Genomic DNA, 12561 nt, shown 5'->3' with positions numbered 1-12561 from the left:
TTTCCGACTGTACCGAGGGACGAGGCAGGGGTGCCTCCTGTCCCCTCTGCTGTTTGCATTAGCCATTGAACCTTTGGCCATGGCGTTAAGAGAGTCGGGGAAATGGAAGGGGGTGGTCCGAGGGGGAGAGGAACATCGAGTGTCGCTGTACGCGGACGACTTGTTGCTGTATGTGGCGGATCCAGTGGAGGGGATGGTTGAGGTCATGCGGATCCTAAGGGAGTTTGGAGACTTTTCGGGCTATAAGCTTCATGTGGGAAAGAGTGAGCTCTTTGTGGTGCAGCCGGGGGATCAGGGAAGAGGGATAGACGACCTACCGTTGAGGAGGACGGAAAAGAGCTTTCGATACTTGGGGATTCAGGTAGCTAGGAGCTGGGGGGCACTGCACAAACTTAATTTGACCTGGCTGGTGGAACAGATGGAGGAGGACTTTAAAAGGTGGGACATGTTGCCACTCTCGCTGGCGGGCAGGGTACAGTCGATTAAAATGGTGGTTCTCCCGAGGTTTCTTTTTGTATTCCAATGCCTCCCAATAGTGATTACCATGGCCTTTTTTAAGAGGGTAAGCAGGAGTATCATGGGATTTGTGTGGGCAAGCAAGACCCCGAGGGTAAGGAGGGGGTTCCTGGAGCGTAGCAGAGATAGAGGAGGGTTGGCGTTGCCGAATCTGGGTGGCTACTACTGGGCAGCCAACGTGGCGATGATCCGTAAGTGGGTGATGGAGGGAGAGGGGGCGGCGTGGAAGAGGTTGGAGATGGCGTCCTGCAAAGGAACGAGCCTGGGGGCGCTGGTGACGGCACCGCTGCCGCTCTCGCCGACAAGGTACACCACAATCCCGGTGGTGGCGGCAACGTTAAAGATCTGGGGGCAGTGGAGACGACATAGGGGAGCGATAGGAGCCTCGGTGTGGTCCCCGATCAGGGGTAACCATCGGTTTGTCCCAGGAAGGATGGACGGGGGGTTTGAGAGCTGGCATCAGGCAGGGATTAGAAGAATGGGGGACCTGTTCATCGACGGGACGTTTGCGAGCTTGGGGGCGCTGGAGGAGAAATTTGGACTACCCCCGGGAAATGCTTTCAGGTAAATGCAAGTGAGGGCGTTTGTGAGGCGGCACGTGAGGGAATTCCCGCTGCTCCCGGCACAGGGGATTCAAGACAGGGAGATTTTGGGTGTATGGGTCGGGGAGGGCAAGGTGTCGGCGATATACCAGGCGATGAAAGAAGAGGGGGAGGCTTTGGTAGAGGAGCTGAAAGGTAAATGGGAAGAGGAGCTAGGGGAGGAGATTGAGGAGGGGCTGTGGGCTGATGCCCTAAGCAGGGTTAATTCCTCTTCCTCGTGTGCCAGGCTTAGCCTGATACAGTTTAAGATCGTTCAGAGAGTGCATATGACGGGGGCGAGGCTGAGTAGGTTCTTTGGGGTGGAGGACAGATGTGGGAGGTGCTCAGGAAGTCCGGCAAACCATGTCCATATGTTTTGGTCATGCCCGGCACTGGAGGGGTTTTGGAGGGGAGTTGCGGGAACAGTATCTAAGGTGGTGAAAGTCCGGGTCAAGCCAAGCTGGGGGCTAGCATTATGTGGAGTAGTGGACGAGCCGGGAGTACAGGAGGCGAAAGAGGCCGGCATTCTGGCCTTTGCGTCCCTAGTAACCCGGCGAAGGATCTTGTTAATGTGGAAAGAGGCGAAGCCCCCCAGCCTGGAGGCCTGGATAAATGATATGGCAGGGTTTATCAAGTTGGAGAGGATAAAGTTTGCCTTGAGGGCGTCTGCGCAGGGGTTGTATAGGCGGTGGCAACCGTTCCTGGACTATCTCGCGGAGCATTAGAGGAAGGTCGGACAGCAGCAGCAGCAACCCAGGGGGGGAGGACATCTTTCTTTGGGGGTGGGGGGGGAGGGCGGCCTTTCTGGGGGGCATTTGATCAAGAAAATACATGAACGATTCGGGAAACTGATATGTTCGGGAGGAATCCAATGTACAAAGCTCTGTATCACATTGACTTGCCATGTTCATGTCTTGCTATGCGAGCTTTCCTTCTTTTGTGTTACGGGGGGAGGGGGGGTTGTATGGTTGAAAATTTTGTTTAAAAAATCTTAATAAACATGTTTTTTTAAAAAAAAAACTATTTACAAAGATTTAATAAGACCAAGACATAGCTGGATCTGCTCCCTGAGCTGCTTCATATTCATCTTCTCTTAATGAGTGATCACTGTGGTGCAGCTCCTTGTGCACATACTCCGTAGTTATCATTAGAGTTAACCATTAGCAACATGGGGGGTGTAACTACGCTAGTGGGGGATCTAGCAGGGGGGGTGGGAGGGGGGAATTATTGGGCTGCTGCTGCTGGGGAGAGGGGGGAGCCGGAATGGGGTGGGATGGGCGGGGGGGCACCGCCTGGGGGGGGACACAGCTGCGTGGGAACCGGGTGAGGAGCTGGAAAAAGGGGATGGCTAATCGACAAGGGGGGGGGGTAAAAAGTCCCCCAACCCGGCTGATCACGTGGAACGTGAGAGGGCTGAACGGGCCGATAAAGAGGGCACGGGTACTCGCACACCTTAAGAAACTTAAGGCAGACGTGGTTATGTTACAGGAAATGCACCTGAAACTGATAGACCAGGTTAGGCTACGCAAAGGTTGGGTGGGGCAGGTGTTCCATTCGGGGCTAGATGCGAAAAACAGGGGGGTGGCTATATTAGTGGGGAAGCCGGTAATGTTTGAGGCAAAGACTATAGTGGCGGATAGCGGGGGCAGATACGTGATGGTGAGTGGCAAACTACAGGGGGAGACGGTGGTTTTGGTAAACGTATATGCCCCGAACTGGGATGATGCCAATTTTATGAGGCGTATGCTAGGACGCATCCCGGACCTAGAGGTGGGAAAGTTGGTAATGGGGGGAGATTTCAATACGGTGTTGGAACCAGGGCTGGACAGGTCGAGGTCCAGGACTGGAAGGAGGCCGGCAGCAGCCAAGGTGCTTAAAGATTTTATGGAGCAGATGGGAGGAGTAGACCCGTGGAGATTGAGCAGACCTAGGAGTAAGGAGTTTTCGTTTTTCTCCTATGTCCACAAAGTCTATTCGCGAATAGACTTTTTTGTTTTGGGAAGGGCGTTGATCCCGAAGGTGAGGGGAACGGAGTATATGGCTATAGCCATTTCGGATCACGCTCCACATTGGGTGGACTTGGAGATGGGGGAGGAAACAGAAGGGCGCCCACCCTGGAGAATGGACATGGGATTAATGGCAGATGAGGGGGGGTGTCTAAGGGTGAGGGGGTGCATTGAAAAGTACTTGGAACTCAATGATAATGGGGAGGTCCAGGTGGGAGTGGTCTGGGAGGCGCTGAAGGCAGTGGTTAGAGGGGAGCTGATATCAATAAGGGCATATAAAGGAAAGCACATAAAGAGTAGGGAACGGGAGCGGTTGCTGCAAGAACTTCTGAGGGTGGACAGGCAATATGCGGAGGTACCGGAGGAGGGACTGTACAGGGAAAGGCAAAGGCTACACGTAGAATTTGACTTGCTGACAACGGGTACTGCAGAGGCACAGTGGAGGAAGGCACAGGGTGTACAGTACGAATATGGGGAGAAGGCGAGCAGGTTGCTGGCCCACCAATTGAGGAAGAGGGGAGCAGCGAGGGAAATAGGGGGAGTGAGGGATGAGGAAGGAGAGATGGAGCGGGGAGCGGAGAGAGTGAATGGAGTGTTCAAGACATTTTATAAAAAATTATACGAAGCTCAACCCCCGGATGGGAGGGAGAGCATGATGGGCTTTCTGGACCGGCTGGAATTTCCCAAGGTGGAGGAGCAGGAAAGGGGTTGAGGGGTTCCAAGAAGTGGAGGGGAGTACTTAGAGGAGGAGAAGAACACCGGGTATCTCTGTATGTGGATGATTTGTTGTTATATGTAGCGGACCCGGCGGAGGAGATGCCAGAGATAATGCAGACACTTCGGGAGTTTGGAGAATTCTCAGGATATAAACTGAACATGGGGAAAAGTGAGTTGTTTGTGGTGCATCCAGGGGAGCAGAGCAGAGAAATAGAGGACTTTCCGCTGAGGAAGGTAACAAGGGACTTTCGTTACTTGGGGATCCAGATAGCTAAGAATTGGGGTACATTGCATAGGTTAAATTTAAAGCGATTGGTGGAACAAATGGAGGAGGACTTCAAGAGATGGGACATGGTATCCCTGTCACTGGCAGGGAGGGTGCAGGCGGTTAAAATGGTAGTCTTCCCGAGATTCCTCTTTGTGTTTCAGTGCCTCCCGGTGGTGATCACGAAGGCTTTTTTCAAAAGGATCGAAAAGAGTATCATGAGTTTTGTGTGGGCCGGGAAGACCACGAGAGTGAGGAAGGGATTCTTACAGCGTAGTAGGGATAGGGGGGGGGGCTGGCACTACCGAGCCTAAGTGAGTACTACTGGGCCGCCAATATCTCAATGATGAGTAAGTGGATGGGAGAAGAGGAGGGAGCGGCGTGGAAGAGATTGGAGAGGGCGTCCTGTAGGGGGACTAGCCTACAAGCTATGGTGACAGCCCCATTGCCGTTCTCACCGAGGAACTACACCACAAGCCCGGTGGTGGTGGCGACTTTGAAAATTTGGGGACAGTGGAGACGGCATAGGGGAAAGACGGGAGCCTTGGTGGGGTCCCCGATAAGAAATAACCACAGGTTTGCCCCGGGGAGAATGGATGGGGGATTTGGAATATGGCAAAGAACAGGAGTAACGCAACTGCAAGATCTGTTTGTAGATGGGAAGTTCGCAAGTCTGGGAGCGCTGACCGAGAAATATGGGCTGCCCCAAGGGAATGCATTCCGATATATGCAACTGAGGGCTTTTGCGAGGCAGCAGGTGAGGGAATTCCCGCAGCTCCCGACGCATGAGGTGCAGGACAGAGTAATCTCAAAAACATGGGTGGGGGACGGTAAGGTGTCAGATATATATAGGGAAATGAGGGACGAGGGGGCGATTATGGTAGATGAGCTGAAAGGGAAATGGGAAGAAGAGCTGGGGGAGGAGATTGAGGAGGGGCTGTGGGCGCATGCCCTAAGTAGGGTAAACTCATCGTCCTCGTGTGCCAGGCTAAGCCTGATTCAATTTAAGGTGTTACACAGGGCGCATATGACTGGAGCACGGCTCAGTAAATTCTTTGGGGTAGAGGATAGGTGTGCGAGATGCTCGAGAAGCCCAGCGAATCACACCCACATGTTCTGGTCATGTCCGGCACTACAGGGGTTCTGGGTGGGGGTGACAAAGGTGCTTTCGAAAGTAGTGGGGGTCCAGGTCGAACCAAGCTGGGGGTTGGCTATATTTGGGGTTGCACAAGAGCCGGGAGTGCAGGAGGCGAGAGAGGCCGATGTTTTGGCCTTTGCGTCCCTAGTAGCCCGGCGCAGGATACTGTTGATGTGGAAGGAAGCCAAGCCCCCGGGGGTGGAGACCTGGATAAATGACATGGCAGGGTTTATAAAGCTGGAACGGATTAAGTTCGTCCTAAGGGGATCGGCTCAAGGGTTCACCAGGCGGTGGCAACCGTTCGTCGAATACCTCACAGAAAGATAGAGGGAATGGAAAAGAAGAAGGCAGCAGCAGCAGCCCGGGGGGGGGGGGGGGGGGGGAGGAACCAGAAGGAGTCTCAGGGTTATTAATATATATGTATAATATGTATAGGTCGTTGCTATAAATAATTGTATATTGGACTGTTAAATCATATTTTTGGAGAGTGTTTATCTGAGACAAGGCAGTTGCCATTTAGTTTTAGTTTTCGTTATATATTATTTATTCTTTGTTTATAAAACAGGTCATTGTTATTTATACTGTTATATTATTGTGTGAAGGATACACAATGTACTGTGATGGTTGACCAAAAATTTTCAATAAAATATATTTTTTTAAAAATTAGAGTTAACCCTTTACTCTAGATCTCCTCCCCTTCCCATCGTATTAAACACACTTTATTCCCATCGTATTAAACACACGTGGAGGAGAGGTGATGAGGTATTGGTATTGTCACTGGACGAGTGATACAGGGAGTCCCAGGTCTGAATCCTACCTGGGCAGGTGGTGGAATTTGAATTCAATAAAAATCTGGAAGTAAAAGGCTAATGATGATCATGAAAGCATTGTTGATTGTCTGAAAAACCCATCAGGTTCACTGATGTCCTAGGGAAGGAAATCTGCCATCCTCACCTGGTCTGGCTTACATGTGACTCCAGATCCACGGCAATATGGTTGACTCTTAAATGCCCTCTGAAATTGCCTGGGAAGCCAATCAGTGCAAGGGCAATTAGGGATTGGCAATAAATGCTGGCCGAGCCATCATCACACAGATCCAGTCAAAGAATTAAACAATAATTCTCCCTTACCTGCCAGAGGCATTAAACTCCGAACATGTTCTCTGTTCTCCTTGAGGATGTATAAGGTGCATGCTCTCCAGAATCATCTCCTTGGAAGGCACCAACTGCCTCAGACAGAGATTTCTGGTTCTGCTCAGTAGTAAAAAGGTGATGAACAGAGTATTCCTTTTCTGCTCTTCTTTTTGATTACCTCCTTCTTGGTAATTTGGGGAAGGTTTGGACTGCTGGCTGCTCGTTTGAAAGAATGAAGCTCGTTCAGCTCCTGTGAAAATCTGTACAGCTGGAAAGGGTCTATAAGCGTTTGCTGCGACAGTGAACAAAGTATTATGTAATGGCTCATCAATGAACAAAGAGGTCTTGTGGCACAGTGGGCAGCGCCTCTGCCTCTGAACCAGAAGCTCCAGGTTCGATTCCCACCCAAGGACTTAAATGGTGAAGGAAAGTGTGTTCATAATGCGGTCAAACAAGTTAAGTAACAACCTGCAAAATCCTTCCAACACACATCAATAGCTGCTGCTAAGAGTGGGAGAAACACCTGGTTAGCCATGTTTGATGTGGACAGAGCCCCTCGAGCTAAAAACCGCCAGCGACCTCGCTATGGGAACAGATTCACAGCGTTCTGAGGCAACTTGAATTACTGAAATGGAGGCTCCTTTTGTCTTGTAAACACAGATTCTGGCACACTGAGGGCTTTGGAAAATGGTGGTTGGCACTTTTTCAGGACGTTTCCCTGGTTTCCACCTTGCAATACTTTTGGTATTACAATCCACAAATTGAACTCCAATGAGTCCAGGCCCAACCTACTTAACCTCTCCTCATTAGAAAATCTGGGATCAAACTAGTGAACCATTTCTGGAATGCTTCTAATGCCAGTTTATATTTCCTTAGATAAGGGGACCAAAACTGTTCACAGTATTCCAGGTGTGGTCTAACAAGTGCCTTGAATAGTTTTAGCAAGACTTCCCCATTTTTATACTCCATTCCCTTTGGAATAATGACCAACATTCCATTTGCGTTCCCTATTACCTGCTGAACTTGCATGCCTGCTTTTTATGATTTATGCACAAGAAACTGTTACAACCTGCTTTGACCCTCTTGTCTGGGGACAATTGGTTACCCCATGTGCCTTGGGGAATATGTGCTCCCCCAATGAGGGGAAGGGGGTGGGCAATCATTAGCTTTGCAACTGTACAAATAGAGCTGGTCAGTGTGGTATTGGTTAGAGAGGGAACCAGTAGTGAACAACTGGTGCTGTGTATACATTGTTGTAAATAAAGTTACTTTCTGTTTGACTATAAACTCGTGCTGGATTCTTCGTGGCCCTCACAAAAGACCCCCGATCACGTTGTGTTGCATTTTGCAGCCTTTCTCCATTTAAATCATATTCAGCTCCTTTATTCTTCCAACCAAAGTGCATAACTTCACATTTTCCTACATTATATTCTCTCCATCAAGTTTTTGCCCACTCACTTAACCTGTCTATATCCCTCTGTAGACTCTTTGGGCGGGATTCTCCCGCAATTGGCGGGATGGCCCGACGCCGGCGCCAAGAATGGCGCGAACCACTCTGGCATCGGACCAACCGGAAGTTGCGGAATCCTCCGCACTTCCGGGGGCTAGACCGGCGCCGGAGGGGTTGGCACCGCGCCGAAGGGCCGGAGCAAATTGGCGCATGCGCAGAACCACCTGCGTGGTTCCACGCATGCGCAGACCGGCCGACGTGTTTCCTGCGCATGCGCATTCTTCTCCGCGCCGGCCATGGCGGAGCCCTAGAGGCCGGCGCGTAAGGAAGGAGTGCCCCCACGGTACAGGCCCGCCCGCAAATTGGTGGGCCCCGATCATGGGCCAGGCCACCGTGGGGGCCCGGATCCCCCCCGCGCCCCCCCCGAGGACTTCACTTGAAGACCTACCAGCCAGGTCCCGCCGTGCGGGACCATGTCCATTTCACGCCAGCGGGACTGACCAGGAACTGACGGCCGCTCAGCCCATCGGGGCCTGGAGAAATGATGGGGGGGCCACTGCCAATGGCCCCCGACCGGCGTGGCGTAAATCCCGCCCCTGCCCGAAAATCAGCAGCGGAAAATACGGTCGTCGGAGCGGATGGGCGGGATTCACGCCGCCCCCGGGATTCTCCGACCCGGCGGGGGGGTCAGAGAATCCCGCCCTTTGTGTTGTTCTCACCACTTGTCTTCCCACCAATTTTTGTGTTGTCCGCAAACTTGGCAATACAAAGAACAAAGAACAATACAAGAACAAGCCCTTCAGCCCTCCAAGCCTGTACTGGTCATACCAACCTCTGCCAAAACCCTCAGCACTTCCTTATACCGTATCCCTCTATACCCTCCTATCCATGTGTTTGTCAAGATGCCTTTTGAACATGCCAGTGGTTATACTTCATATGACCCAATCCAATTATTTCCTTGCACACTGACAAATATCCCTCGATGCCCTTCTCGCTCAGATGTACAGCAATCACCCCCTTTACATTGTCAGTGCGATCTACTCAACCACTCTATGACAGTGTGTTCCACACTCTCAACCTCCCTCTGTGTGAAGAATTCCTCCTAAATCCTTTATTTGATCTATTAATGAATGCTTTATATCTAAACATTCTTTTTCTGGACTCACCCACTTTTTGCTCATCCATCGCATTCCTAATTCTAAAGACCCCTTTCATATCTTCCTCTCAGTAAACTCTTTTTCCACAGAAAATAGCTGCAACATCTCAATCCTACCATGAAATTGCATCCTCTGTTTTCTTCCTACCTGGATGTTTGAAATCTTTACTGCATTTCCTCCAAAGCTTCAATATCGTTTTTGTAGTATGGAGACCAGAATTGCACAGTTACCCCAAATGTATTCTGAGTTCCAACTAAATTTAACATGACAGTATCTCAGTGTTTTTGTATGTTGACAAAAGGACAAGGGAAATTGTCAGTAAGCAACAGATGATATGAATTTGGAGGTGATTTCAACTTAATGTCCATTTGAAAGTACCCCATTGGGCAAAGCTGGACAGTGAGAGGATTAAACATTAAGACAGAGGGGATTTTTCACAGGTCTGTTGCTGTTAAAAATTAACCAAAATGTCTAGATGGGACTCAAAATTCAGTTTCTTTATATTAATTACAGCACTTGCCTGATCTGTCTTTAGGACTGAGGAAGAGGAAAGGCTGGTTGGGGCCTGTTACTGTGCTAAGATTGATGATCTCCTCCAGGAGTCAGACTTTGTGATGTTAGTTGTGAATCTGACTCCTCAAACCTACAAACTGATTGGGGAAAGAGAGCTTAATCTAATGAAACCCAACGCCACTCTCATCAATATCTCCCGAGGTAGGAAAACATGTTATTGCTTACTTTACAACATTAGCTGTAGTCTGAAAAACTGTTTTTCACAGTTTACCTACCTATTTATGACTAAATTAGTTTATTTTCCTTTTTTCCTTTAACATCTGTAATTGTGAAACTCTTATATGACACATTTCTAACTCAAAATCATTAAGGCTTTTGGACTGGTTCACAGGATTCCACGTTTATTCTCCTCTTCACTGAAACAGTCTTGGATCCGATGATAGATGGCTTCGACATTTTGGGCTCACTGGGACCAGCCAAAACAGCAGTTCCTGTTGCCCAAGCATTTATGTAATCATTTCAGCTAAACATGTTGAGCCTGTTTCCTTTCACAGAACCTGCCTTTCCCAATCCGTAAGGATCAACCATGACTTGGCCCAGCACCTCTCAGACTTGACAATGGAGCAATCGTCTGCAACAGGCTCTCCAGATGATAATAAGCATAACGGACTGCCCACTGGCAAAGGAAATTTAACAATAGTTCAGTACTGCTGCTAGACACATGGAATTAACAGCAATTGTACTGATCTGGCACCTTGTAGGTAGCAAAAGCATAATCGGACAAAAATGGTGCAGAGACAAAGAAGATGCCAGGAGGTGTGATAAAAATCTTGATGAATGAAGTGGGTTGTAAGCGGAGGGCCTTATTCGAGGAAAGGGAGCTGCAGGGATTTCAAAAGCAAATTTCAGTGATTGGGTCTGGACAGCTGATGGTAGATTCGAGGGTACAGCAAGATGAGGGGACAATGCAGGGTTGTAGGATGTCATAAGGATAAAGAAAGGAAAAGAAGATAAAAATCTGAATTATTAAGGACTGGGAGCCAAGGTATGATAGCAAGTATATAGGGGTAATGGACGAGCAGGACTTGGTTCAGGCTACAAGAGGCTGCAGTGTTTTTGATGAGTTGAAGTGGTTAGCAGTTGCTTCACAGCTCCAAGGTCCCAGGTTCGATTCCAGGCTTGGGGCACTGTCTGTGCGGAGTCTGCACATTCTCCCTGTGTCTGCGTGGGTTTTCTCCGGGTGCTCCGGTTTCCTCCCACAGTCCAAAGGTGTGCAGGTTAGGTGGATTGGCCACAATAAACTGCCCTTCGTGTCCAAAAAGGTTGGGTGAGGTAACTGGGTGATGGTGGCAGGGTGGAGGTGTGGAGTGCTCTTTCCAAGGGTCGGCGCAGACTTGATGGGCCAAATGGCCTCTTTCTGCACTGTACATTCTATGTCTATGAGAGTGAAGAATTGGAAGCCATCCACAATAGTATTGGAATAGTTCAGTTTGGAGGTAACAAAAGCCTGCTTAAGAGTTTCAGCAGAAGATGGGCTGAAGTCGAGGCAGGTGCTGGATGAGAAAGTGGTAAATGGATAGGATATGGAATCAGAAGTTCAGGACAGGATCAAATAGGCTGCCAATGTTATGAACAGTTTGTGTGTGTGTGATGGTGGTTGGGGGGGGGGGGGTTGAGGGAATCGCTGGTAAGTGTATACAATTGATGGCTGGACCTGAAGGTGATAACTTCAGTCTTCCCATTGTTTAAGAGCTGGAAATTGTGGCTCATTCAAGTCTACATACAGGACAACCAATGGCAATGGACAATATGGAGGAACTGAGAAAAGTGCTGGAGGTGTGACTGAATATAGTCAGTGTACTTGTGGAAGTTGATCGCATGACTTTATTGTAAATAAATTTACAGTACCTAATTATTTTTTTCCAATTAAGGGGCAATTTAGCGTGGCCAATCACCTAACCTGGTTGATTGCATGACTGGAAATGACAGTTGCAAGAAACATTTTTCCTTGAGAATTAAAGATAATAAAGATATCACTGGGACACTTAATTATATGTACGTGATAACAAAACTCACACTTCCACTGCATTTACTGGAGAGTGGGAATCATTCCCATTATCTGTTAGCAAGGTGCAGTGTTCCTAACACACTGCTATCTGTGTTAGAAGAGATGAACGCGAGCAAAACTAACAAAGGAAATCATCATAAAATCTGTAACTTTTCATAAATTAACTCTGGGGTGGCACAGTTTTTAAAATTTACTGGGTTAGTTCATGTCTTTCCTCAAATGATTTGCTATGATAGAAGTTAAAGTTCTAAGTAAAGGCATTTGTTATTTAATGTTCTTAAGAAAAGCATTGTGAGCTCTAACCTGGAACGTTTCAGTTGTTTTAATGTATTCATAATCCAATGCAGCCATTGCAAAAATGGAAGGCTGGTAAGATCGGAATTAGGAGTCAATCACATGGTAACAAGCAGATATTGTAGAATTAACTTGATTAAGTTAGAATGATCAAGGAGCATTCCATAGCATTGCATACAAGTGTTGCACAAAAGTGATATAGAGTGATAATACAATAAATGTTTTGCATAAAATGTATCCAGTCAATTGTATGTAATAATGTCATGCGCAAGAACAGATATAAATGGGATTGTGGTGAGACCAAAGTAGTACATAGAAAAATTTGTGGGAAATCCATAGAGTCCATAGAATCCCTACAGTGAAGAAGGAGGCCATTTGGCCAATCAACTCTACACCAACCCTCTGAAAGAGCTCACACAATAATAAGTTAAATACTCATTTCATTTGTGCTGTGGAAGTTGGTTAAGGGAAGAAGAATGGCTCGGAAATCACAAAAGCTTCCTGTTCTTCTTCAAGCTGTGTGAAGGGATTTTTACACCATAAATGCTAGAATGCCACAACAGGCAAAACCTCAATGGAGGGCCAAGACCTTACTGCACGGGAGAGTGTACTTAGACTATGTGCTGAAGTGCAGGTGTGGACTGGAACCTACCACCTACAGATCCATAGGCAAGAGCCATGAACCAAGACAGGCGAAAATACACTTCACCTCTATTTTGTACT

The 12561-nt window shown here is 48.4% G+C and overlaps 1 protein-coding gene across 4 annotated transcripts in view; it reads left to right on the top strand.

Annotated features, from left to right (window-relative positions):
* Positions 1-12561, top strand: part of LOC140425413 (probable 2-ketogluconate reductase) — a 92712-nt gene that overhangs the window by 67850 nt on the left and 12301 nt on the right. For all 4 annotated transcript variants that reach the window (XM_072509666.1, XM_072509664.1, XM_072509663.1 and 1 more), the window contains one exon: positions 9499-9677. In XM_072509666.1, coding sequence (XP_072365767.1) covers positions 9499-9677 — 179 coding nt within the window. The remainder of the gene's footprint in view (positions 1-9498; positions 9678-12561) is intronic.

This window comes from Scyliorhinus torazame, chromosome 6, assembly GCF_047496885.1.
Source record: "Scyliorhinus torazame isolate Kashiwa2021f chromosome 6, sScyTor2.1, whole genome shotgun sequence".
In the NCBI taxonomy this organism is placed as follows: domain Eukaryota; kingdom Metazoa; phylum Chordata; class Chondrichthyes; order Carcharhiniformes; family Scyliorhinidae; genus Scyliorhinus; species Scyliorhinus torazame.
Note: the sequence above shows the minus strand (reverse complement) of the source record. Positions and strands in the feature narration are given on the sequence as shown.